At 54.4% G+C, this 25,691-nt stretch overlaps 1 protein-coding gene across 15 annotated transcripts in view; it reads left to right on the forward strand.

Annotated features, from left to right (window-relative positions):
* Nucleotides 1–213: 213 nt before the first annotated feature.
* MROH1 (maestro heat like repeat family member 1) overlaps nucleotides 214–25,691 on the forward strand; it is a 65,585-nt gene continuing 40,107 nt past the window's right edge. For 3 of the 15 annotated variants that reach the window (XM_072949988.1, XM_072949989.1, XM_072949990.1), the window contains exons 1-9: nucleotides 8,358–8,380; nucleotides 10,000–10,077; nucleotides 11,085–11,230; nucleotides 17,142–17,273; nucleotides 17,688–17,850; nucleotides 18,015–18,113; nucleotides 22,369–22,520; nucleotides 22,698–22,838; nucleotides 23,117–23,209. In XM_072949988.1, the coding sequence (XP_072806089.1) occupies nucleotides 10,056–10,077; nucleotides 11,085–11,230; nucleotides 17,142–17,273; nucleotides 17,688–17,850; nucleotides 18,015–18,113; nucleotides 22,369–22,520; nucleotides 22,698–22,838; nucleotides 23,117–23,209 (948 nt within the window). In that variant the 5' untranslated portion in view covers nucleotides 8,358–8,380; nucleotides 10,000–10,055. Of the gene's footprint in view, nucleotides 338–3,002; nucleotides 3,194–5,347; nucleotides 5,376–8,267; nucleotides 8,381–9,999; nucleotides 10,078–11,084; nucleotides 11,231–17,141; nucleotides 17,274–17,687; nucleotides 17,851–18,014; nucleotides 18,114–22,368; nucleotides 22,521–22,697; nucleotides 22,839–23,116; nucleotides 23,210–25,691 lie in introns of those variants that run through there. The other 12 variants (XM_072949997.1, XM_072949998.1, XM_072949994.1 and 9 more) reach the window with 11 other exon arrangements.

The following is a 25,691-nucleotide window of genomic DNA, read 5'->3' on the forward strand; positions in this document are numbered from 1 at the left end:
CGCAGTGGCCAGTCCCGCCTTGCGGCCCACACGGCGGCGGTCCTCGCGCCCAACGGTCAGGTGTGCGGGTCACTGGGCGGCTGGGGGCGGGGCCGGGCACGAGGTGGAGTTTGCGCACTCCGGCTCTCTTGGGTTCGGTGGGCGGGGCGGAGAGAGCGAGAGGGAGGCCCCTCCGACCAATGAGCTCGGAGATCGGGTGGGGGCGGGGCCGGACGGCCGCAAGCCGGGCCGCGGTTGGCGGAGGGCGGCGGGTCGGGCTCGTCGCGTGGCCCCGCCCGCCCCGGTCCACGGCAGGCGGGAGGGCGGCTCCCCGGCAGCTACTGCGGCGGCCCCTCAGGTAAACGGCGGTTGGGATCTGGGGGCCGGGGCCAGGGGGCCAGGGGACGGCTGTGCTCTCTCGGGGAGGTGCCCCTCGGGGGAGCCTGGGTCGCAGACCCTTGGGCCGCCCCCTTGGCTAGGCCGCGTGGGAAGCCGAGTCAGGGGGCGCCTCTCCAAGGTCACCCGGCGAGCAAAGGGAGGGTCCCGGCGTCGCGGGGCCGAGCCCGCCCCTTCCCTGGGCTCAGGTGCGTCCAGCCCCGCGCGGAGCGGGATCTGCCGCGTCACAACCCGGAAGAGAGGCCTGGGAGCCTAGCCGGTCACATTCTTCCTGACGCCTGGTCCCCGAGTCCGTCCCCTCCCAGGGTGGGACGCGGGGCGCCTAGTCCCCCTGCCCAACCCTTTCCAGGGTGGGGCTCAGATTACCCATCCCTACCCCTCCGCCCCGCCTGCCCCTCCCAGGGTGGGGCTCAAGGTACCTGGTCCCCTGTGCCCACCCCCTCCCTGGGGGGCACTGGGTCGCCAGTCCTAGTGCCTGTCACTTTCCGGAGGCGTGTGGTCCACGTTCCTGCTCCCCCAGCAGGCACTTCAGGGGTCACCTCCATGGGAAGCTAAGCCTAGTCCCAAAGAGCAGAGGCCGACCTATGCTTCTCATTTTCTCTTTGACATTAGAGGAGGAGGCAGTCCAGAGCAGGGAGGTAATTTGTCCAAAGTCCTGAGGATTTCTGGTCGTGTAATGTAGGTGGTAAAGCTGGAAGGGGCTGCAGGAAGTCCAACCCTCAGTCAAGGTGAGACCTAGCTGGTGCTAGGCCAGGGCTGGCCCACAGTCCCTGGCCTCCTAGGCCCAATTTTGGGTTCTGATTTTCCTGCAGCACCAGCATAGCTGCAGTGCAGTGCTGGGGTCTGAGAAAAGGGCTCTGTGTGCACAGGCAGTTCCAACCTGCATACTTAAGAGGGTCCCCTTTGCCAGGGTCGGGACTGGGTGACTGATAAGCTCAAGTGCAATGAGGCATAAGGGGGTGTGGGGGCAGAGGGTGCTGGGGGGTATAAGCTGGAGTGGCTGTCTGGGGTGGGGGGATAGGTGGGATTAGGGTGGAAGCTGGCTTTGAGGAGACAGTCCTGGGGGCAGTGACCACTTTGGAAAGGGATGAAGGTAGAGGTGGAGAAGAAGGGGGTCAGTGAGTGACTGTAGGGTGTGGGGAGGGAGACGGAGGAACAGGAGGGAGTGATGCTGACTTCGGACCCAGGTAGCTGGGGGCATGATGACATAGGAAAAGAGGCAGGTGAGTCAGGGACCTGAGAGAAGTCAGGGGTGAAGTTGGTGGATTGAGTGTTAGAGCCTTTGGGTTGAGTGGTGATGATGGCCCAGATGTAGGGGGCTGGCAGGCACGGGGCCCCAGGAGACCCACCTGAGAAGCATCAGTTGTGGGCCACTTGGCCGGTGGCGTGATTGTGATGTAGTTGCCCTGCGGTCCAGACAGCCAAGGGGCCTGGGGACGCTGTTGTCAGCAGGATCCTGGTTCCCAGGCCTCGGCTATTGTGGCTCAAGTGAGCATGCGTTTTTGGTCTCTCTTGGTGACAGCATGGAATGACCTGGAGTTGAGCTGAGTTGGTTACCTTGAAACCAACGTCTTGGCTGAGGATCACTGGTGGACCTGAGGTGGAACCGTGGGGCACTTGCTTGCTTTCTCAAGTTCACAGCTGGCTCACATGCCTGGAAGCAGGTGTCTGCGCTTGGTTCAGACCCAGAGTCCACTGAGGCCCAGGGAAGCAGCTGGGTTGTTGCCCATCTGTGATCAGCCCCTTCATGGAGCTGAGCTGCTTGATCTGCTCGGGTAGGGACTCCAGGAAGGCTCCTGGCCAGTGCTCAGGGAAAGCTGGCTGCTGGACGTCATGAGGAAGGTGCCCTCTTCACTGGAGGCACCTGGTTGGGGGGACATAGCTTGGTGTGGCTTATGTTGGGAACTTGGATTCTCAAGGGACTGTGAGCTGTGTGGGCTGTCTGCTTGGTCATCTGCCCTGTTTTTGTCAGTGACTCTGGGAGTTGATTCTTTGGCTCCTGTGCTAGGAAGGAAGGCCCCTGGGCCTCGTGTTTGGGCCTCGTGCCTGGGTGGGACATTCCTATGACCCCCATGGTGTCCTGACTTCCCAGTTTCCCTTAACACACTCTCTGGACAGGCTGCCTCTGGGCTGGGGGTGTGGCCCTCATGGTCTCTGACCCCTCCAGCTCAGTAAGGTTGGCCCCGCACCTTTCTCTGCCTGTGCCCGTCCATGTGGCAGCTGTTGTACGCGTGGCCCTTTCAGGCCAGGGGCTCTGTGGGCTGGGGCGGCAGCACGTGGGCATTTGTTCAGTGCAGTTGAGTGAATGCTGACTGAGTACAGGTGAGGAGGAGGGGGAGGCTTCCTCACTGGCCTACAGTGTGTACGGTCACCCTGCTCTGTGACCTGTGCTCATGGGCATCATGGGTGGGCGTGGAGGGAGTGCTTGGAGCCAGTCCTGCTTGAGTCCTGCTCCACTGCTTCCCAGCTGCTAACAGCTGCTCTCAGACCTGCCTGGCCCTGCAGGTGAAAGGAGATGGTACCTCTAAGTGCTTCCTGAGGGAGGCAGGGGGCCTTCCAGACCCTTCCCTCTCTTTGCATCCCCTTCCCCTGTGGAGCACTCACAGATTTGTCTGTCCACTCCACAGGGAGCAGGGTCTGTGCTGCCACCCCGGTGTGTCATCAGCCCACAGACCAACTGCCTGGCCCAGGCGGGGGCCGCAGAGGGACTCTTACCGAACCGGTGAAGCCTAGCTCTTCCACCGTGGCTGATACTTCCCTGGCTACTGCCTCTCCCCATGCTTGTCTTTTAAAAAGTCTAACCAGATCCCTGGTAGATGTAAGTGTTGTTCATACATGGCTGTTGCCCTCACTTGAGGCCTCCTGCAGGAGGGTGTCGGGAGGTGGGTGATCCTGTCGTGAAGAGTGACCATTTGGGCTCCACTGGCTGTCCCCACCTGCATGGGCCCACAGCACTGGCGGCGTCTGGTGCCGGCGGAGGGCAGCTGTGCGCCGGGCCTCCGCCCAGGCCTCCCGCTGGGGACGCAGGGAGAGCCCGGTGCCTGCGCGCTGCCCGCGTTGCTGTGCATCTTGCTGACGTGGACGGGCCCCTTTGCATGTTAATATGAGACAGATGCGCCTCTTGTCCTATCTATCATGAATGACTTGCCTGTTTTATCTTTTGTTTACTTTACGCCACACTGAGGTTGGGGTGAGCATGAGCGTGCAGGCTGGTGGGCAGAGGCTGGATTCCGGGGCAGCAGTGGAGACTGCTGCGCAGTGGTGGGCATGATGTGACCTGCGTGTGACAAAGAGCAGCGCATCAGCGTAGGGGAAGTGGCCAGAGAGTGAGGGTTAGGTGAGGTGGCCACCAGGGGAGACTCTCAGTGAGGGAGCAGGCCACCTGCTGCCCAGTAGGAAGGGTCGAAGGGGGCAAGGAGGGGGACGACGGAGGGCCTGCCGTTTATCACCATGTGTCTGTCACTGTTCAGTTGTCACTCGCATCACCATGTGTCCGTCACTGTCCAGTTGCCACTCGTGTCACTGTGTATTCAAAGAGCAGTTCTCGGAGGAATTTCAGTTTATCAGGTTTCTCTTTTGTAGATTTTGCTTTTGGTGTCAGTCATGGAGACTTGCTTCTATGTTTCTTTCTGGAAGTTTTATAGTTTTAAGTTCTACATGTAGATCTGTGAATCATTTGAGATTTTGTGTATGGTGTGAGCTATAGACTGGAGTTTACTTTTTCGTGTGGACATCCAGTTGTTCACTACTATTTGTTGAAAGACTGTCCCTGCTGCACTCAGTCGCCTTTGTACTTTTGTTGGAAATCAGTTGGTCTAATAAGTCTTGGAGTCAGGACTTACAAATGTAAGTCCTCCAATTGTGCCTTGTTTTGCTTCAGAGTTGTCTTGGCTATTCTAGGTCCTTTACATTTCTGTATGAATTTTAGAATCACTCTGTCAATTTCTACAAAAAGCCTGCTAGGATTTTGATTGGGAATGCATTCAGTCTGTAAATCCACTTGGGAAAAATTGATATCCTTGTGCAGTATTTTTCTCCATTTATTTAACTTTTCTTTAATATCTCTTAGCGCTGTTTGATAGTTTTACTGTATTGTCCATCTTTTGTCGAATTTATCCCTAAATATTTCATACTATTTTTGCTCAATGGCAAAGGGTACAGCTTGTTAAATTTTTGATTGTTGTTAGTATATGGAAATGCAATTGATTTTTGAATATTAACTTCATTTATTATTATTATTTTTTAAATGGAGGTGCTGGGGATTGAGCACAGGACCTTGTGTGTGCTAAGCATGCACCCTACCACTGAGCTATACCGTCAACCTAACATTAAGTTTATATCCTGTGACCTCACTGGCTGACTTACTGATCTGGTTCCAGTTGTAGATTCCGTCAGATTTTCTGCAGAGATGATCACATCACCTGTGAATACAGCAGTTTTTCCTCTTTTTCACTTTGAATGCTTTATATTATTTTATGCTTACCTGATTGCCTAGGCTAGAGCCTCCAGTAGGAGAGTGAATAGAAGTGGTGAGAGCAGACATCCTTGCCTTGTTCTCCATCTTGCAGGGGTAGCAGTTAGTCTTTTACCATTAAGGATGATGTCCCTTCAGGTTTTCCTTAGGTGCTCTTGATCGGGTTGTGGGAGTTCCCTTCTATTCCTGTTTGCTGATCATTTTTATTATAAGTAGATGTTGGATCGTGACACATGCTTTTTTTGCTTTTATTGAGATGATTATATGGTTTTTCTTCTTTGGTCTGTTAATATGATTTACATTGACTGCACTTAAAAATACTCCAGCAACCTTGTGTTCATAGGATAAACCCCATTTGGTCATAGTGTATTATCGTTTCACATATTGTTGCATATGATTTGATAAAATATTGTTAAGAAATTTTGCATTTGTGTCTATGAGGAATATTGGTCTGTATTTTTCACTGTTTTTAATATCTTTGTCTGGTTTTGTTATCAGAGTGGTGCTGGCCTTAAAGAATCCGTTGGTAAGTGCTCCTTGTTTTCAGTTTTCCGGGAAGAATTTTTGTGGCGTTGGTATTATTTCTTCCGTAAGTGTTTGCTGGAATTCCCCTGGGAAGTCATCTCGCCCTGGGGTTTTCTTGGTGGGGAGGCTTTTAACTATAAGTTCAGTTTCTTTCTTAGATACAGGGCTGTTTAGATTACCTGTTACTTCTTGAGTGAGCTTTGGTAGTTTGTCATTCGAGGAACTTGCCTATTTCTTTCATTTTTAAATTTTTATAATTTTTGAGGTACAATTGACTTGTCTATTTTAAGTTATCCAATTTTCTGGCAAAAAGTTTTTCAGAATATATTCTTATTATCCTTTTAAAATCTGTAGAATCTGTAATGATGTCACTGTTCTCATTCTTAAGATTGGTAATTTGTTTTTTCTTTTTTTCTTAATCAGTCAGGCTGGAGGTTATCAAATTTATGGATCTTCTCAAATAACTAAACTTCGGTAGTTTGATTTTTTTTCTATTCTCTGTTTTCTATTTCTTTAATTTACATAATGATATTTATTATTTCTTTTCTTTTGCTTCATTTGAATGTCTAGTTTCTTCAGGTGGAAGTTGATATTGTTGACCTTCAAACAAAAACAGTTATTTTACCAGCAAAATGTGTTTATTTGGGAGTAGCAGAGAATTTCAATCTGTGACAACCAGGCTATAGCAAAAACTATAGGCAAGTCCAGCAAACAAAGGAAAGAAAGTCACTTTATAGAGAGCAGGAGGAAGTTGAAAGGGGCTGCTTTGAAGAAAGTCCTTTGGAGGAAAGTGAGAATTTAGGATGGTGATGGCTTTCCATTGTCTGAGTTGCGAGGGTTCCCGTTGTCTGGGCTTGTTGCTGGGCAGGGAGAGATCTTCCTCCTCCTGCCAGGCTCCTAAAGTGGAGACACCTGCCTGCTGGGAATGCAGGTCCTGTCTCTTCCTGTGGGTCTGTAATTCGCCTGGAGCGGTAATGCGTGGGAGCCTCCCCGCTCCCTGTTAAATGAGGTTTCTTTTATTCAGATTCACAGTGTCACTCTACTTTCCTAATACAGACATTAGTGCTATAAATTTCCCACAAATTTTGATATGTCTTCATTTTCTTTCCCTTCAAAATGCTTTCTAATCTCATTTAAAATTTTTTTTCTTTTTTGACTCATGCATTATTTTGAAACATGTTAAGTAGTTTCTAAATACTTGGAGAGTTCTCAGATAGCTTCCTCTTACTAATTTCAAATTGAATTCCGCTGTAGTCAGAGAACATACTCTGTATGACTTGAATTCTTTTAAATTTATTGAGACTTGATCAGTCTTGGTAAATGCTTCATGTGCTTTTGGAAGAATATACATGTTCTACTGATAATGAATGTAGTGTTCTGTAAATACGACTCACGTAGGCTGGTGGACAGCGCTGTTCAGGTCTTCCCTTACTGGTTTGCTGTACATTTGTTCTAACAATTACAGAGAGAGGGAGTTGGAATCTCCGCTGCATTTTGAATTAGTCTGTTTCTCCTGGCATCTTTATTACTTTTGGCTTTGTGTATTTTGAAGCTCTGTTATTAGGTGCATAAATATTTAGAATTGTTATGCCTCTGAAATCTGCAGTGTCTATTATTAATATAGTCATTCTAGCTTTTTATGACTAGTGTCAGCCTCATTTTTCTTTCCCCATCATTTACTTTAACCTCTTTGTATTAACATGTTCAGTCTCTCCTGGGGTTTCTTGAATATATGAAATTCAATTATACTAATTGTCTAAATGTCCTTGTTTACTAATTCTTTCCTCTGTGCCATTTCTGAGTCAGTTTGTACCAGGTGACCCTTTGTCACGGTGGAGGCTGTGGGCTGTGTCTTCTTCCTGCTTTGCATGCTTGGTAGTTTCTGACTGGATGCCGGACATCACTGTCTCACTTTGTCAGCGCTGGATGCCTCTGTGTTCCTGTTACTATTCCTGAGCTTTGTTCTGGGTTGTGACTAAGTTACTGGAGAACCGTTTGATCCTTGTAGGTCTTGCTTTTTAGCTTTGTTGGCTGAGACCAGAATAGTATTTCTTCTAGGGCTAATTTTACTTCTTTACTGAGTGAGCTTCCCATTGCCCTGTGAGTTGGGATGTCCCTCCTGGCTGCCGGGGCTGGGAGCAGACCCGCTCCTGGCCCCTGGTGAGCTCTGGGGATTGTGTTCTGCTAATCCTTTTGGTGGCTCCTTCCTTGGCCTCAGGGAGTTTCTTCTCAAACCCAGTGTTTGTACTGGTTTTCTATTGCTGCTGTAACAAATTACCACACACTTAGTGGCTTAAACAACAGACATTCATTATCTTTAAGTTCTTGAGGTCAGAAGTCTGACGTGGATCTCACTGGGCTAAAATCAGGGGTTGGCAGGACTGTGCTCCTTTCTGGGAGCTCTGGGGAGGATCTGTTTTCTACTGTTTCAGTTTGTTGGCAGAATTTGGTTCTTTGTGGCTGTAGGACTGAAGTCCCTGTTTTCTTGCTGACTGTAAGCTGAGAATTGTTCCCACCTTCTATGAGTGACCCACATTCCTTGGCTCAGAGCTGCCTTCCTCCATCTTCAAAGCCAGCCACAGTGGCTTGAGTCCTTCCCGAGCTTTGATTTTCTCCCACTTCTTCCATCTCATCTCTGTGACCCAGCTGGGAAAGGCTCTCTTCTCTTCAGAACTCATGTGATGAGGCTGGTCTCACCCTCATGATCCGGGGTAACCTCTCCATCTCAGGGTTGGTAAGTCCATTTGCCAAGTAAGATCACATATTCAGGGTCTGGGAATGAGGGCGTGGGCATCTTTGGGGACATTATTCTGCTGCCCAGTGCTGGCCAGTAAATCAACTGTGTGTCCAGGGGACCCTCTGCCAATCTCTGGAGTTTACTATGTTCCTAGAGCTGCCAACTCCAGCAGGACCCAGGTCTCCAGAGATGCTTCTAGACCATGTCCATGACACAGGCGTGTTGCCGGGCCTCCCAAGCCCTTCTCAGCTGGGTGCGGCCTCCAGGGGGTGAGCTGAAGTGACCTCAGGGTTCCCCTTCCTTTGTTTCCTGATGTCCATCTCCTTGAGAACCACGGTTTCACGTGTTTTGTCCAGTTTGGGTTGATTTGGTCGGAATGGCAGGTCGGTCCATTTTTCCCCACCAGGCTGGGAGCTGACGTCTCTTACGTTAGTTTCTTTTTGTTTGCTCCCATTGAGCTGGGTGCACTTGGGTGAAGGGTGTTCCAGACCTGCAGAGTTGGAGCTGGTTTCCTGAGGCCGTGGAGAGAGGCAGCTGTGGCTTTTCACAGGGCAAAGCCTCTGCCCAGGAGTGGGCTGCTTCCGTGTGGACTCGATGGGCTCTGGGAGCTCGGGACCTGGGTTCCACGTGAGGCTGTGCCTGCCTCTGAGAGCTGCTCTGCAGTTCCTCCTGAGCCGGCTGCCAGCGCACCTCAGCCCTTCATCTTTTTGGGCTTTGCGATTTCTTGCTGCCGTCTTGCTCTGCTGCCATTGGAATATGTGTTTTATTCTTGTTTTCCTGGTTGTTTTAGATGCTCCAGGAAGGAAGGGAAACACCTTGCTGGCATCGCTGTCTTCTAGCCTGTCTTCTCTGTTTGCTTTCTGTCCAACTGGAACACCTGGAAACTTCCAGGCTGCTAATTTTATCTTTCCCTATGTTCTAGTGCTCTTTTGTGTTTATTCCTTTAAAACATGCATCTTTTCTGTCATTTCATTGAGGTTTTGGTGGGATAGGTGAATGCTTGGGACCAGTCTGCCTTCCTGACCTAGAATTCTCACTTCTTTTTAATTCTGCCGCCTCCCAGGAATCACATGACTTCTCACTCTGCCTCCTTCCTGTGTGTCCACAGCCATGTGAACATGTCCTGCATGCTTGGGAGCAGATCATGGCAGCGCTCCTTTACCATCTCCACCGTCCTGTGGGCGGGCGAAGGGCAGTGCGCTGCAGCAGGCAGGACATAAGTGTGAACACAGTCAGGTCCTCAGAGAGTGTGGCCACATGGTGAAGAGGGGGGGTGTTTGCACATTTCATGGGCTCTATTCTTTGGGTCTGTCTGTTGCAAGTGGAGCTTCGAGGCTTGGGGTGTTTGAAAGCTGTAGCTCTCGAATCCCGTGGGCTGTTTGCATGGTTGGTTTCAGATGCCAGCAAGCCCGCTGGGTCCCTGTGCTGCCCGGCCAGGCTCTCTCCGCCGGCAGGAGGCTCACTGAATCCTGTGCTGGGATTCTTAGGTGTGGGGAGTCCTGGCCCCGCAGCAGTCGAGGCCCTTGTCCTTGTCCTCAGGGAGAGGTGTTCCTGCTCTGCACAGACTGGCAGCAACACTAGGCCCTGTGTCCGCCCTCTGCCCTTCACGGAGGGCAGGAAGGTGCTGTCGGTGGACATAGTGACCACACTTGCCCAGGCTACCGCGGGGCATCTGGGATGGCCCTGTGGGCTGTCCGTGTGCTGGCGGGGCTACTGGGCGCTGGGAGGTAGTCCTTTGTCCTCCGAGAGTGGTTGAGCCAAAGTGTGGCAGAGACAGTTGCCCCAGAACAGAGTCATTTGAATCTTGTGTTTTACACACACATAGTATAGTACCTGCCCGTACATGGAAGAGGCTTATGCATTAAAGGCAGCGTTTTGGTTGCTCCAGGTTTGAGAAGAGCTGTCCATGTTCACACCGGGCGAGCGGAAGCCGAGACCACAGTGATGGGCGAGTCACGTGTGAAGAGTAAGTGCGGGGCTCTCAGGCGGCCTCCATGTCACACCTGCTGGCTCTTGAGTTTGGGATGCAGAGGAGCCTGTGGCATTGAGTAAATGGGGTTTGAAGGAATGACAGTGCACGAACACTTTCTCAAGTTTTCATTAAAAAAAAAAAAAGAAAACAGAGCACTGTTTATGCAGATGCTGACACAGAGGTGGCAAATTCGGCCACAGGCTCAGTCTGGTGTGGGGGACAGCCTTTGCTTAGCACACATGGCTTCGTGCTCCACGTGGGAGAGTCCCTGTGCCTTCGTCCCTTCCTCCAAAAGCCCTACGGCCAGCATCCCCTCTGCCTGGCCAGTCTTCCCCCAGCCAGGGCCAGCTGTTTGCTGAGGGTGTGGCCCATGGCAGAGCGGAGGCCGGGGAGCTGTGTCCCTGCCCCACAGGACTCCATCCCCAGGGGTGAGGGAGGCTCTGCAGGCCGCTGCCAGGCACCGAGCCCTGAGCTCTCAGCACACCGAGGATGGTGGGGTCCTTCCATGGGGTGTGAGGCAGAAGAGGCCTGGCTCCGAGTGGGAGAGTCTGGGGTGATGAGGAGGGGTCTTCAAGAGCTGCTGGTGGGACTGGCATGCCGCCCAGCAAGCATAGAGCAAAGTGTGGGCCAGAGGACCACCTTGGAGGCAGCTTCCCAGGAACCCTGAGCCTTTACCCTCTGCCTTTCATAGGAGCTCCTGTCCAGCAGGGGCAGCAGACATGGAGCAAACACAGCCTGGGTTGTAAGGTCTGGGTAGAGGTGAGGGGAGTGACCTCAGAGCAGGCGGCCCTTGGGTCCTAGAGACCCTGGCAAGTGAAGTGGAAGGAGGGAGTGGGTTACGAGACTAGGTCAGGTGTGCGTGGCTGAGGTGTGCGAAGTGGCCCAGTTGGTGGGGCCCTGAGGCATGCGAAGTGGCCGGGGTCCGAGGACTCAGAGGCTGAGCATGACGGTGGTGGCGTCAGTGCTGGGCCTGAGCACCCACACCGGGCTTTTTCGTGCAGAGCTGGCCACAGTCCTGCTGGACGCCATCACTGACAAGGACCCTCTGGTGCAGGAGCAGGTGTGTGGCTCCCTGTGTGCCCTTGGAGAGTCTCAGCCTGAGGAGGCACTCGGCGCCTGTGAGGAGCACCTGCGGCAGCATGACAAGGTATCCCTGCCCTTCCAGGGCAGGGCTATGGGGGCTGCGGGGGCTGCGGGGGCTGTGGGGAGGAGTCTGTGGGTGGGACATGCAGGGTCTGGTGGGTGTGGAGCCGACCAGCCGGGCTGCTGTGGGCAGAAAGCAGCACCTGCAAGTCCAGGCTCCCTTGAGGCCAGCATGTCCAGGGTAGACGAGCTGCCCTGTGGCCTGGGGGCCAGTCCCATAGAGAGAGACCGGGTGGTCAGCACCACAGGGTCCAGCCGCTCGCTCGCAGGCCCGGTGCTGCTGTCCCCTTTCACTCTCCTGCCAGAGACTACATGGCTGTCCCTGCCAGCGAGAGAAGGCCACTGGCATCAGCAGTCGCTGGAGCCCGTGGACAGGCCTTGGGGAGGGGCTGTGCCCGGCAGCCTGGGCCTGGGCTCCCAGCGCTCCTGCAGACTGCCAGCAGGTGGGCGCGGCCACTCGCAGGCTTCCTCTTCGGCTCTGCGGAGCCCGGCCCTGCAGAGGTGGCTGAGCGCCCACCCATCGCAGAAGAGGCTCCTGCCAGCTGCCTTTCTCCAGGGCCCTGGCTCCAGGCTCCTGTGACACTGACAACTCCCTGTCGTAGGAAATAATCCTGCAGCCTTTCAGTTTTCCTCAGGGCGTGGTTTAGGCCCATTCCTGGAAGGAAAGGAGACTTGCAGTCTCAAAAGATCACTTTTCTTTTTGTTTTATTTGACACTTTGATGACTAAAAGGGGCTCTCTCTGCAGTGTGTTCGCTCCCCTCTGCAGCTGCCACCTCCTGGGGGAGAGAGCCCAGTCCTGCTGTGGCCCTAGGACGTCTCCCTTCGTGCAGAGGGTACTCCTTCCCCCCCGGCTGTCCTGCTGTTCTTGGCCTTTGCAGGTTGCACTGAAGGCTGGGACTGCTACAGGGCTGTGGGTAGGGAGGCCCGGTTCACAGATTAGCCAGGAAGGGCATGTCCACCGCGGCTCCCCTTTGGACTCGCAGTGCCCCTGCTGGGCGTCGGGGCGGGCCATGCTGAAGTCCATGTCTGACTGGCGGACGGAGATTAGGGCTGCCCTAGCTGTTTGAAGGAATGGCCAACAAAGAGGAAAGGTGGCTGAAAGAAGGTTTGTTATTTTTAGCAGTTCACAGCAAAATTGAAGTCTGCTTCATGAAAACTTGTTATTTTCTATGTCATTTATGACTTTACCCTCTTTTTAGCCTTTTTAGTTTCTTTAACCAGCTTTATAAGCAAAGTTCCTTATGTTTATAGTAAACGTGTGTTGTTGGGAGCTGTCCTTAGAGCATAACCCTTGTTGGGCACCCTCTGCCTCTGCCGCCTCGTCCACACTCTGTGACCGGGGGCTTCTGCCCCTCACTTGTGCTTCTTCATAACTATACTGTATCGGCTGCATCTTAGCCGATTGAGTCTCTCTCCAAAAAGATGTGGGCCCACAGAAAAGAGCTAAACACTCCATCTGGTCCTCAAAGGTGGGGCAGCAGCTTGAAAGCCCGCGATACTTTGTGGATATCAGCTTCTGGCGGCTTCTGCTGCCGCCCGGGGCACTGGGGCACCTTTGCTCTCCAGCAGCTGGACCTGGTCTGTGCTCCTGGGTGGTGGCGGGCCTCACTCCTGTTGGCTGAGGCTCAGCATGGAAGAGGTGGACACAGGGACAAACAGGCTGCTTCACAGAGACTGTCAGGCCAGTGGGTGGGAAGTGGCCTCGAGAAGAGTGGCAGAGAGAGCTGCTTAGTCTGCCCAGGCCTTTGTGACAGAACGCCACAGGCTGGATGGCTTACAGACAGCAGGCCTGTTCCTCATGGTTCTGGAGGCTGGGAGTCCTAAGATCAGGGTGCTGGAAGATTCAGTGCCTGGTGAGAGCCTGCTTCCCCCGAGTCCTCACCTGACAGAAGGGGTGAGGGAGCTCCCTGGGATTTCCTTCCTGAGGGCACTAATCCCATTCCCCAGGGCTCCCCGTCACAGCCTGATCCCTCCCAAAGGCCCTGCCTGTGTCGTCCGCAAGCTGCCCCGGTTCAGTTTCCGCTGTGTGAGGATGGCAAGGGGCCTGGGGGCCTGGTGAGGCCCAACCGACCACTCTATCAGGGGGACCTCCGAGAGTCACTCCTCTGCTCGTTGAGCTCTTGAGAGCAACATAAAATGGAAATACAGCCTTTTCTTTAAAAATAAGTAGCTGTTGCAGTCTCTAGCAAAATCCCAATGATATTTTCTGCAGAAATAGAAAAGCCCATCCTGAAATTCATAAGGAATCTCAAAGGACTGTGAATGGCAAAAACATTCCCCAAAAAGAACAAAGTGGGAGGACCCACGCTTCCTGATTTCAGAACTTAACTACAAAGCTACAGTAATCAAACCAGTGTGGTGCTGGCACAGGGGCAGGCATGTAGCCCAAAGGAATAGAACAGAGAGCCCAGAAACAGACTCTCCTGTGTGTGGTCAGATGATTTTCAACAAGGGCACTAAGGCCATTCAGTGGGGGAAGGACAGTCTTTCACACATGGAGCTGGGAACGCTGGACGTCCATCTGCAAAAGAACGGAGTTGGGCCCCTACCTCACACCACACACAAAATTAACTCAGAAGGGATCAAAGATCTGAATGTAAAACCTACAACTGTAGAACTTAGAGGAAAACATAGGACAAAAGCATGAGGACATGGGACTTGGCCGTGACTTCTTTGACACCAAAAAGCAGGCAACAGAAGAAAAAAATTGACAAATGTGACTTAATAAAACTTTTCATAATTTGTACATCAAAAGATACTATCCATGGAGTAGAAAGGCAGCCCCCAGAATGGGAGAAAGTATTTGCAGATCATACATCTGATGAGGGATTAATATCCAGAATATATAGAGAACTCCTAAAACTCAACAATAGAAAAACCAAACAGCCCAATTGAAAAATGGGTGGAAAACTGGACTAGACATTTCTCTGAAAAAGATACATGAATGGCCAATAAGAACATGAAAGGATGCCCAACATCACTAATCACTGGAGAAATGCAAATTGAAACTGCAATGAAACACCACCTTGCAAACATCATGACCGCTACTGTCACAAAACCAGAAAGTAACAAGTGTTGGTGAAGATGTGGAGAAACTGGAAACCTTGTACAGTGGTGGTAGGAGTGAAAATTGGTACAGCGGCTGTGGAAAACATTATGGTGATTCCTCAAAAAGTTAAAAATAGAATTATCTTATGACCCAGCAATTCCACTTCCAGGTAAATACCCCAAAGAATTGAAAGCGGGGTCTCTAAGAGGTATTTCCACACCCGTGTTCATAGCAGCATTGATCACGTTAGTCAAAAGGTTGAAGCAACCCAAGTGCCCATCAGTGGATGGATGGATAAACAAAATATGGTCCTTCCAGACAATGGAATATTATTCAGCCTTAAAAAGGAAGTGAATTCTGACACCTGCTACAGCGTGGATGAACTGTGAGGACGGTATGCTCAGTGGAATAAGCCAGTCACAAAAGGACAAATACTATATGATTCCACTTACAGGAGTTATAGAATAGTCCAATCAGAGACAGAAAGTGGAAAGGTGGGTGTCAGGCTGGGGGAGGGGAATGGGGGTTGGTGTTCAGTGGGGACAGTGTTTCAGTTTTACAAGATGAAGAGAGTGACAGGGATGAGGGTGGATGGTGGTGGTGCTGGTCACACAGCAAGCCAAATGTGTCTAGCGCTGCTGAGCTGTGCTCTTGAGACGGTTAAGATGGTAACTTTGTTACGTGTATTTGAACACAATATTGAAAAGCAAAAAGCAAAACAAGACAAACCAGCAGCTGGGAACGACCCCATCGGGAGTTCATTGTATTTTCCCCAGATACAAGCTTTTGCTTCAAGAGGGTTGTTACTGTGTTCACTTTTCAGCCACGTGAGGCTTTCCTTGGAGAAGGATTGTTCCTGAGTGGGGCCTGTCCCTTCTATTAATGGAGGTGGGGTTTTAAAACAGTGCTTACAGCCATAAAACAACCCAAAATTCAAGCCAAATCCTAGAACGAAAGTAATGCATGTACAACCTTTAAACTACATGTAGCTCCCTGTGACACATTTCTTAGCGAGTACATCTTTTTGTGGGGCACCTAGGTTTCTGGTTCCAGTCCATCACAGCTACGGACCCAGCGGAACCACCGTGCCCCGCTTCCCTGAGGGCAGGTTGGCCAAGACCAAGTTGGCCCGCCAAGTTCTGGCGGACTGTGAGCAGAACCTGCAGAGCTCAGGGCCGGGCACTTCATCTCTTCCTTTTGATTTTCGGGGGAAGAAAAGCAAAGATACCATCCAAACATCCTCATATACAAGAAGAAGAAATAAAAGCAGCTAAAAATGGGTACTTAATACACTGTGATGTGTATTTCCAAGACCAGGAGCCAAAGAGCAAAGCGACAAGAAAGGAGTGATGAGTCCCAATCACGTAGGGTCAGTGTTCCGGCTGCTTTGCAGAGCTCTTCTTCCCAACTTAGCAGGGATTTTGATTCAGTGGAATTGTACCGTTTACAGTCACTCCCACCTTCCCCAGATTCTCTCACTCCCCAAAGAAAAAGTGCCTCCTGTGTCTGGCTTGCCTCTCAGTGACTTCCAGTGAGGCAGCTTAGCCCTGCCGGGCAGGGCAGACTCCCCCCAAAAAACTCATATCCCACCTGGGAAGAGTGCCAAATTACTACAATCTGAAATAATGATTTATTACCAAATTTAGAACTTAAATGCAGGCAAGCCTGCTTGCTAAAGCCTGAAAGGAAAGGGAAGAGCTTGCTTACAACTGGAGTGGCCAGTACTGACGCAGTGTGGCCATCACTGCTGCCACCAAGACTTGCCACCCCACAGGACACTGGAGAGTTTGATACTGAGAAGAGAAAACTGAAAACTGGAGCTTCCCCTAGAAAACAATGGCCAGTTCCGTGTGAACTGCTGGTCCACCCAGGGGTGTGGGTGATCCATGCTGGCTTTTCTCAGGAACAAATGTCACGTCCACTGGTGGCCTGGCATGAGTGTCTGTGCAACCCACTCAGCCGATGTGTCTCGAAACAGACATGCCCGGCCGAGCGAGCCCAGCAGTGTGGTTCGGGGTGTGTCTGGGACTCCCTGCACCCACACGGCAGCTCTGAGCAGCTGGCTGCGTGCCCAGGCCAAGGGGTCGTCCACTCCGTCTGAGTAGTACCTGGACGTCCTCCGAGGCTTCCCTCACCGAGCGGCGCCGAGGCCATATCTCCTGTGTGGGCCGGTGCTGGCACACTCTTGCTCTCCCTGCTCTCCCCCCTCTCCCCCGTGGGCTGCTCTGCAGGAGGGATGGGGGCGTGCTGTTGGGGAGGGGCTCCTGCCCCAGGGTCACTAGCACCCCTTCCTCAGCCTGAGTAGCTGCAGGGAGCAGCTGGCCTGAGTCGCTCTCTCTTGCCTTTCTTCCTCCTGTCGCGCAGACTCTGTCCTGTCCCGGGCGGCCCGGCCCCTCCCACTGCACTGAGACTGTGCCCGCTTTGTCTGCACCTCTGCCTGGGGGCTCTGGGAGTGGTGGAATCCTCAGGGAGAGGCCAGTCTCAGTCTTTCGTGGCTCCCTGAGCACTTCCTGCCCTCACCTCCAAGCCCTGTGATGCCCTAGGACTCGGCGTGGACAGAGCCCTTCCCTTGGCTGGGCTCTGCTCACCTCTGGGTCTTCCGTCATTGCGGTGTCATCAGGGTGAAGTGCCACAGAGGAGGAGCACAGGGCCGGATACAGCAGGAGGGGCCGAGGAGGGGCTACGTCAGGGCTGGGGCGCACTGGCTGGTGGCAGGTTCACCCAGGAGGTGGGGCCTGCAGGGCCACTCGGAGTGGTGTCATTTCACACTGAAGTCTCAGAAGACCAGCACTCCTTCCTAAGCTGGAGGACGGGCTGTGAGAGACAAGCAAGGCCCCCTCCTTCCCCGCCGGTTTCTCTCCTCAGCTGGCGCATCCGTACCGGGCAATGATCCTGAGGGCCATGGAGACGGTGGTGAACAATCACCTCAGTGAGCTGGACAAGGACACGGCCAGGGCTGTCATCCTTCTGGCTTCCGGCGAGATGACCAGAGTGAAGGTATGAGGGGCACCTGCCCTGGCCTGGCTGGCTCGCCCTGGCTCGGGCAGGAATCTTCTTTCCGAGGCCTTTCCACCCAAGTGCGTCAGGAGTGTTTGTCTGGCAGCTTCAGCACTGGCCCCTCGGTCCTGTGTACTGACTACCCGTCTGGGGTGAGGAGGGTCAACCCACAATTTCAGATGGAAACAGAGAGCAAAACTCTTAAACTCCCAGGGCACAGAGGCACCTGTGCCCGGCTCTGCTGTTTGAGGACGAGTTGGCTCTGCGTGGGGCCAGTGCTGCAGCCTGGAGAAGAGGCAGCGTGTTCTCTGATGTGACCAAGGGCAGAGTGGCTCAGGGTTGCCTCTTGGGCGACTTCAGGGTGAGGTACTGTCTGCTTGGGTCAGGGTGTCAGTTCAGATTTTTGGGGGGCAGGAATTGGTCTACGACTGGCAGCAGGCGGCCAGCAGTGTCCTCGTGGCGGTGGGGAAGCGATTCATCGGCAGGGTGATGGAGGAGCTGCTGAGCAAGTTCCAGCCCGGGGTCCTGCCCCACTACTTCGTCGTGCAGACGCTTGCCAGCCTCTCAGTTTCCAATGGTAGGTGACAGCTCGATACCCCCCCAGCCAGTCGAGGGGCCCTCCAAGAGCCCCGATGGCACCCCATGTCCCCACAGTTCTGTCATGAGCCCCAGGCTGTGCAGAGAGCAGTCCTGGCACGTGGCAGGGCCCTCTGCCTCTTCCTGACGCACCTGCTTTTGCAGTGTTCGGCATGGTGCCCTTCCTGACGTCCGTCCTGAGCACCATGCTGCCCATGCTGGGCGCCGCCAAGCACGACACCATGAGGGTGGTGTTCTGCTCCGGTAAGATGGGGTCTCTGCGGGGCAGGGGCTGCACACTGCCGGGCCACTCCTGGGCCTTCTGTCTCCAGTGCCCCTCTGGGGTGCGTGGGTCCTTTGGGCTGTAGGAGGAGGGTGGGACATTCAGGGGAAGGGTGACTGCAGGCGGGGCTGGGTGGGCACTGCTGCAGGTAGAGGCCTGGCCTCTGCCCTCTGACTGCTTTTCTCTGCTGCTGGGTTCCTCCCACCCCACCCCGCATGCAGACCTCACACTGCAGTCCTCTGAGGCCTGGACACTTGACTGGGGGTGCGGAAGAGGCTTGCCCCACGCTGAAGCTGCTCTCAGTCCTCCCCCTGCTCCGTCCTGGAAAAGTGACCTTTCCCTGGGCATTTTGGCGCAGAGTGCTCTGTCTCACCCTCTGTATGTGTGGCTCTCTGTGTGCCTGGGCAGGGGGTGGTGCCTCATGGCACGGCGCTTCATGGGAAGAGGGGGCTCTTGTGAGAGGGGAATAGAGGATCCTGAAACTGGGGGCTGAGGGGCCTGGGCCTCCTCCAGCAGCCACCACACTGCCCTTGTCCTTCAACTTCCTGGTGTCCCCAGTGTCCCCGCCCATCTCAGAAAGACTGCTGGCTGGTACTGCGGGGTGGGAGGGGGAGGCCCCCACGAGGACAGGAGCCTTGTTGATCCCAAGCCCAGCCTGTTAGGAGGTCCTGGGCTCCCATCCTAGGTGACCAGGCCAGGGGGAATGTGGAGGAGGCAGGGGCGTGGTCGGGTGTGGTTACAACGAGAGGGTGTGGCCGCGGCGGGCAGGAGGTGGGGTGGGATTGGGGTGGGGCTGGGGGGCTCTGTAGTCAGGTGGAGGGTTGGAGGGTTGGTGTGTTTGAGGAGGGGTCCCAGGGAAGGTGTCCATCCTTTGCACACCTGGGGACTTTCCTAGCAGGGGCCTCGCGCTTTGGGCTCCAGCCCACCCTGTTCCTGGTGGCTCTCAGGGGCCCAGGGAAGGGCTCCAGCTCCTGCCAGCCCTCTGCATAGTCCCCATGTCCTCCATTCTCTGTGGCCTCTTTGGTGCCTTCCTCTTGCTGGCTCCTCCCACCTGTGGGTGATGGCAGGCGCTTGGATTGAATGATGGAAACCCTCTTTGACCGAGTTTTGGCTAAAAAGGGAATTTGCGACAGGATCTCCAAGCAGCTGAGGCAGGAATTACCGCTGAGCTGGGAACGCAGGAGCAGGACGCGGAAGGGACCCAGGCAGAGCTGTGGGTCTGGGCAGGGTGTGTACCTTAGGTGCGCTGAAAACAGGGTAAAGGAGCAGGGGCGGGTGGGGGCAGAGACCAGCCTCGGACAGCGAGCATCCAGGCTGGTGGTGGTGGAAGAGCCTTCGTGGAGCCGTGGAGCTGTGTGCCCTGGACAGCTCCCCCGGGAAGCATTGGCAGCACTCCTGGGAAGCGCTGAGCACTGTGTGGAAAGCAGATATGCAGTTCTGAACTCCTCGTGCCCTTCCCTTCACAGGCCTAAAATTCCTGCAGTTTTTACCCTGTTGGTGTTTGTGTAGGTGGGAGGGGCCAGCAGGCCAGTAGGGGTCTGCCGCCCTCCTACTGAGGTGCACTCCTCGCCACAGATGGGAATTCAGTGTCTGCAGTTGGAGGAAAGACCATGGAGTGGCCTCAGGCCGGCCAGGAGAGTCCACATCAGCCCGGCGGCGGCCTGCATGGGCCGGGAGAGGGCCGAGGCCTCTGGTCCTCGCAGGCAGCCTCTGGTTCTGGGCAGATCTGTGCCCACTGCAGGAAGGAGGCACAGGTGGGCAGTGGCGCGGGCACACTCGAAAGACCTTGTCCAGTTTGCGGGACGCTGTGGCCAGGCAGGAGAAGAGCTGCAGGGAGGCCTCAGCGACGGTGTCGACACGTCCCAGGCAGCAGGGTCACGCATGGCCTGGCCACACTCTCTAGCACTGACCGGCAACCAAAAGTTACTGCCCACAAGGAAAGTCTCTGACGGGAAAGGCGGTAGCAAAGTAAACAGAAACTGAGACTTGGGGGAAGCAGATGGTTTAGAGAGAAGAAAACAGGCAGGAAAGAAATTGTTCTAACACCCGAGGGAGGTAAGAGAGGGTGCCGTCACGGAGCAGCGTGGTGCCGTCACGGAGCAGCGTGGTGCTGTGAAGAAGCTGCGCTCAGAGAACCAAACCAAGCTTTTGGGAATTAAAAACATGATAGCAAAAATGGAAGACAGAAATGGAGAGGGAAATTGAGGAAATCCTCCAGAAAACAGCAAATATGTGGAAACAGAGAGAGAGAGAAGAGTTAGCAGGCGAGACCGTGAAGCCAGCATTCAAACAGAACAGCCTGGAAAAGACGAACGGAGAAAGTGGAGACGGGAGGGTCATAAATAATCCCCACATCTGCCCTCAACAGCGGCTGCTCCGGGTAGAGAGGTGCTCCAAGGAGCCACGCCAGGAGGCTTTGGTGGGGGAGCTGGTCCAAGAGGAGGCTGAGGGAATAGGATGGCCTTGGCGTCTTCCCAACTCAGGGGAGGGTGCCAGAAGGCCCTGGTGGAAGCCGGCTGAGGGTCTGAGTCCAGTCCAGATGGTGCTTGAGCTGAAGGATGGAAGAGACTTTTTTCTGAGAAGCAAGGATCAGGAAGGGTGTGGCCCCACATGGCGTGGCCAAGGGAGCCCCAGGATGTGTGGCAAGAGCTGAGGAGGCTGCATTAGTGACTTGTGCCTGGAGAATACGGGAGACTCGCACCCCAGACCATTATTAAGTCTGGAAACAAAGCGGCGCTGGAGTGAGTGGGTGGGCTCCGAGCGGCAGGGGCCCAGAAGGCCGGCCGGAAGGAGCTGGCCCCGGCTTTGTGGGGAGTGAGAAGCAGTGCACATGCGTTAGTTGTCCAGGGAAAGCCAAACTGAGCATTCGCTCCTGGGAGGGACCTGGGCGTGGAACCGACTAAGAACTCAAGCCTGGTAACAGATTCAGGGGTGGGTTTCTGCTTCTGGACATGAAGTGGCCCATTATCCTGAAAGAGCTTCCTGTGCAAAATACCTAGAAGCCCTGGTCAGTTTGACCAACAGGCTGACCGAACAGCTCAAGGAGGCAAAATAGTGGGGCAGACCAGGGTTGTGGGGTGGGGGCACCTGCAGCCGAGATTTTAGCAGCTGAGTGGCAGGGGGACCAGAGCCCCCCAGACCAGACCCTCTAAGGCCCCATCCTCAGTGAGAGGACGACCGATGACACAAACCCTCGGCCATGGGCTCCAGGAGTAGTTTTTTTCCAAACTTTCTTTTAAGTTCTCTCTTGAGCACTTGTGACATGGTTGCCCTTCTGTAGATGGAGGCTTAGGGTTTATTCTTCCTGTTAGACTGTGAAACCCATGCTGAGAAATTCGCCTGACGAGTGGGCTGGGTTAGAGGTGCGTGGGCTGGTGAGTGGGCCCATCCCGCAGATCTGTAGTCCCTGGGGTCGCCCTGAGGCGGCCTCATGGCTTGGCCCTGCCTGGCGCTGGGCTCTGGCCTCCAGAGGCCCGGCTCTGAAGCTCGCTGTCTCGGGGACCCCCCCCCATTTCACCTCAGCACCCCTCCCCTTCCCTGGCACCCAGTCTTCCTTCCACGCAGGTACTGGGGGCCCACGCCTGCCTGCTCAGCAGCCCTTGGGGAGCATGTGGCCTGCGTGTCTGTCAGGGGGAGGTGGGCCCAGCCCCTTCTGCCTTACGGCAGACTGGCAGGCTGGGTGAGTGCCTGAGGGCATTTTGGGGAGGTTGGTACCTGTACTGGTTTCCTAGGGCTGTCGTAACAAAGTACCACAAATTGGGGGGCTTAGAACAATAGTAACGTATTCTCTACAGCTCAGGAGGCCAGAATTCCATGAGTAGGGGGTGACAGGGCTGTGCGCCCTCTGCAGCTCTGGGGAGAGCCCTTCCAGGCTCCCTGGCGTCTGGAGGTGGCGGTGAACCTCAGTTTCTGGGCTCAAGGCTGCATCGCCGCGGTGTCTGCTCCTCTGCACCGTGTGTCTGTCTCTCTAAGGATACGGTCGTGTCGGGTTTAGGTCTCACCCTACCCAGCGGCAACCTCATCTTAACTAACGGCATCTGCAAAGACTGTATTTCCAAAAGCCGCGTTCTGAGGTTCTGGGGAAGGCATGAGTCTGGGGGACTCTTCACCCCAGCACAGTTCTGTACTCCCAAGCTTGGCATCCCATGGGCCGTCGGGGGCTTTAGAAGGTGCAGTGATGCAGAAGTAGGTGCCGCCTGCCAGCCTGTGCAGCAGACACCACTGGGGTCCCTGCAGCTCTGCAGCACTTCAGCGAGAGCACCCTGGAGTATCTGGCCAACCTGGACCAAGCCCCGGACCCCACGGTCAGGAAGGATGCCTTCGCTGCCGATATCTTCAGTGCCTATGACATCCTCTTTCACCACTGGCTGCCAAGCCGAGAAGCCAAGGTATGGCCTGCTCGGGAGTCTACCTGCAGGTCCCCACAGAGCAGGGCTTGTTTTCTGAAGCCTCCCCTGCCCCAGGGCCCCAGTGCTCCCTGGGGGAGGGCCGGGCGTGATGACTTCACACGGGTCACACGTGCCACCCTGGTTTGGACGTGAACACCTGTCACTGTCCCCTCTCAGCTGCGGCTGGCTGTGGTGGAGGCCCTGGGGCCCATGAGCCATCTGCTGCCCAGCGCGAAGCTAGAGGAGCAGCTCCCCAAGCTCCTGCCTGGAGTCCTCGCCCTCTACAAGAAGCATGCTGAGACCGTGCACGTGTCCAAGGTGCGGGGAGCCTGGCGCCCCAGGTGGGGGCAGCCCTGAGGGGGTCACATTCCTCCCTACCGCCCTGCACTGGACGGGAGCCTGTGAGCCGGGACCACTTGGCCTCCTGGGGCCCCTTTCCTGATCCCTCCCCTCTCCTCCGAATTCTAGATGCAGAGGTAGGGCTTTCTTATTTAAGCCCCAAGGTGGGGTGTACTCTGGGAGGGTCCCACAGTCAGCCCGGGTGGGGCTGGGGCCTGAGGGGGACTGACAGCCCCTCTCCTCCCTGCCACGAGCAGAGCCTGGGCCAGATCCTCGAGGCAGCCGTGAACGTGGGCAGCCGCACACTGGAGGTCCAGCTCGACATTCTCCTGGCCGCTCTGCACACTCAGGTGGGCTGGGGGCGGGCCGGTGTGGACCCCAGGGTGGTGCTGAGGGCTGGTCCAGCCAGATGGGGCTGAGGTGGGTGCAGCTCTCCACGATGCCGCCACCTTGTCTGCTCCATGCTGGCTTGTGCAGTGTGACACAGGACACCCCTCCCTAGGCCTAATGGGGGCAGGAGCAGGCCGCCAGCAGGGCAGGGGCAGCGTCTGCACTGGGTGTGGGTCCCGAGAGCCCGAGCACAGGCAGAGCAGAGGAGAGGCCCAGGTGGTCATGAGCAGGACCTGGCGAGGGGAGGGTCCTGAAGTCTCTACCAGAGAAAGGGCTTGGAGGAGGCCCCTCAGCCCTGCAAACCAACGCCCTTCAGGTCAGATGAGAGGCATGGAGGTCAGGTGGAGGGAACTGTGCGGGGAAGCGGGGGTTACTCTGCAGTTGGTGGGCTGTGGGCTGAGGGTGGGGACGTGCATTCAGTCCAGGGAACTTTCTGAGGGAGAAGAAGAGCAGAAAACCTACGGGAGCGAGAGCAGGCGGCCCTGCAGGGGCCGGGCTGACTCCTGGGCGCCCCTCACTCCCCCATCTCTGGGCCTGTGGCTCCTCCTGCACCAGCTGGGATGCCAGCCTGGCCCCACAGACCCCTGGCCCAGCCCTCACCTGCTGCACACACAGACTGCGCCCCTACTCTTGGTCCCAGCGAGGGGCCGAGGGAGGCCTACAGTAGAGAGATTAAACAGTAATTTAAGTGCGGTGAGCAGTGGCAATGAACTTGAAAAATTGTACGAAATGGATAGACTCCTAGAAAAAAATTTTAAATGTCAACATTGGCAGTGAAGAAATAGAAAACTTGACTAAACCAATAAAGAAATGGAAACAACATTCCAAGACCTACCTTCCTTAGAACAAACCCAGGACCCACGTGGCTTTAAGGTTGAGTTCTACCAGACTTTCGAGGAACAGCTAATTTCTGTCCCATACAGGTGGGCTTGGAAGTTAGAAAAAGACCCAGAGCCACCTGACTGATTATGTGAGGCTAGTCTTGATTCCAAACCCAAGTCAGGACCCATCCAAGAAGGTGTGAGAACAATTACGAGGACAGACGTTGGGCCCTGGGACATGGTGAAGCTGACTGACCCCACAGCGTACCCCCACCACTGGGGCACTGGTCCTGCCAGGGATGGGGGCTGGTTAGCTGCCTTCATCACAGAAACAGATTAGGGAGAATATTCTCTGATCTCAATCGATGCAGAAAAAGCTCTTAATGAAGTCTGACACCTGTTTATCCTTAAAACTCTTAGCAACTAGCCTTGGAAAGGAACTTCTTTAACTTGAAGTTCGGATACCCAAACCCTCAGCATTCATCAGAATGACTGGGATGCAGCACGTCCCCTCAGTGTCAAGAGCAGGGGAGCCGCCCTCGGTGTTGATGGCAGCGGGGCAGCTCCTATGAGGAAAGCGGCAGCAGTGGGCCGAGAAGCGGTGGGGTGGGGGGACCTAAGATGTACGGACCGTCAGGTGTAAAATCAGCTGCAAAGAGGGATTGCACAATGCGGGGATGCAGCCAATTTTGTAAGAACTATAAATGGAATATAACCTTTAAAAATTATACTGTAAATCTGTAACTTACATAATATTGTACATCAAGTATACTTCAATTAACACCCCCCCACAACCCCCAAACAGAAAGGAAGTGGGAGGAGAGAGGGCAGACCTGTCATTTACCTTTGCCAGCACCTAGCCTCCATCCCCGACTCTGCTTCCCCTTCTCCCAGACTGGCCGGCCCTGCCCTCCCCTGCGGGCACATGCGCAGCAGGACCTGGGGGCCTTGTCTGTGCACTGCTGAGTCCCAGTGCCTAGAATAGTGTCTCCTGTAAGCACTCGAAAGACTTACTTCAAGGACGACTGAGTTACTCATCTGGAAATTCACTCATGTGAACTGAGCCCACTCACAAGCACTCACACTGAGTTTGGCCAGGTTGCCAGTGACCAACCAGCCTGTGGAAATCCACAGCCCTTTCCTCCACCAGTAGTGACCATGAGAAGGTACAAAAAATGACATCAACAATAGGACATAAACTTATTGTGAAGTGTCTGGGAATCAGTCTAACAAAGGATGCCCACGATCTCCACAGAGAAAAAGTGTACAACTGAAGAAAGTGAGAAAAATGAGATAGGAAGCACAGTGACATCTACTCACTGTAGGAATGACGGCATGACGCCAAAAGCAAGCCGCTGCTGTCTGGGGGCAGAGCGGGGCTGGAGAGCGGGCTTGGAAGGGACATGCAAACTCGTAAGGGCTGAGAAGGCAGAAAAATGCGATACTTTCTTTTCTTAGAGCTGTCCACATCTCTTCTTTTTCTATCGGATCTTAGGGCTTTTCTCATATTGGTCTATAGCAGGTTTTTACAGTCTTGTGTCATGTATGTATGAATGTCTAGCCCTACTTTGTCCTTTACTTTGTAGCTCTGTCTATGATCTTTGGCCCCCCAGATTATTCC

The sequence above is a fragment of the Vicugna pacos genome, chromosome 25 (assembly GCF_048564905.1).
Source record: "Vicugna pacos chromosome 25, VicPac4, whole genome shotgun sequence".
NCBI lineage: Eukaryota > Metazoa > Chordata > Mammalia > Artiodactyla > Camelidae > Vicugna > Vicugna pacos.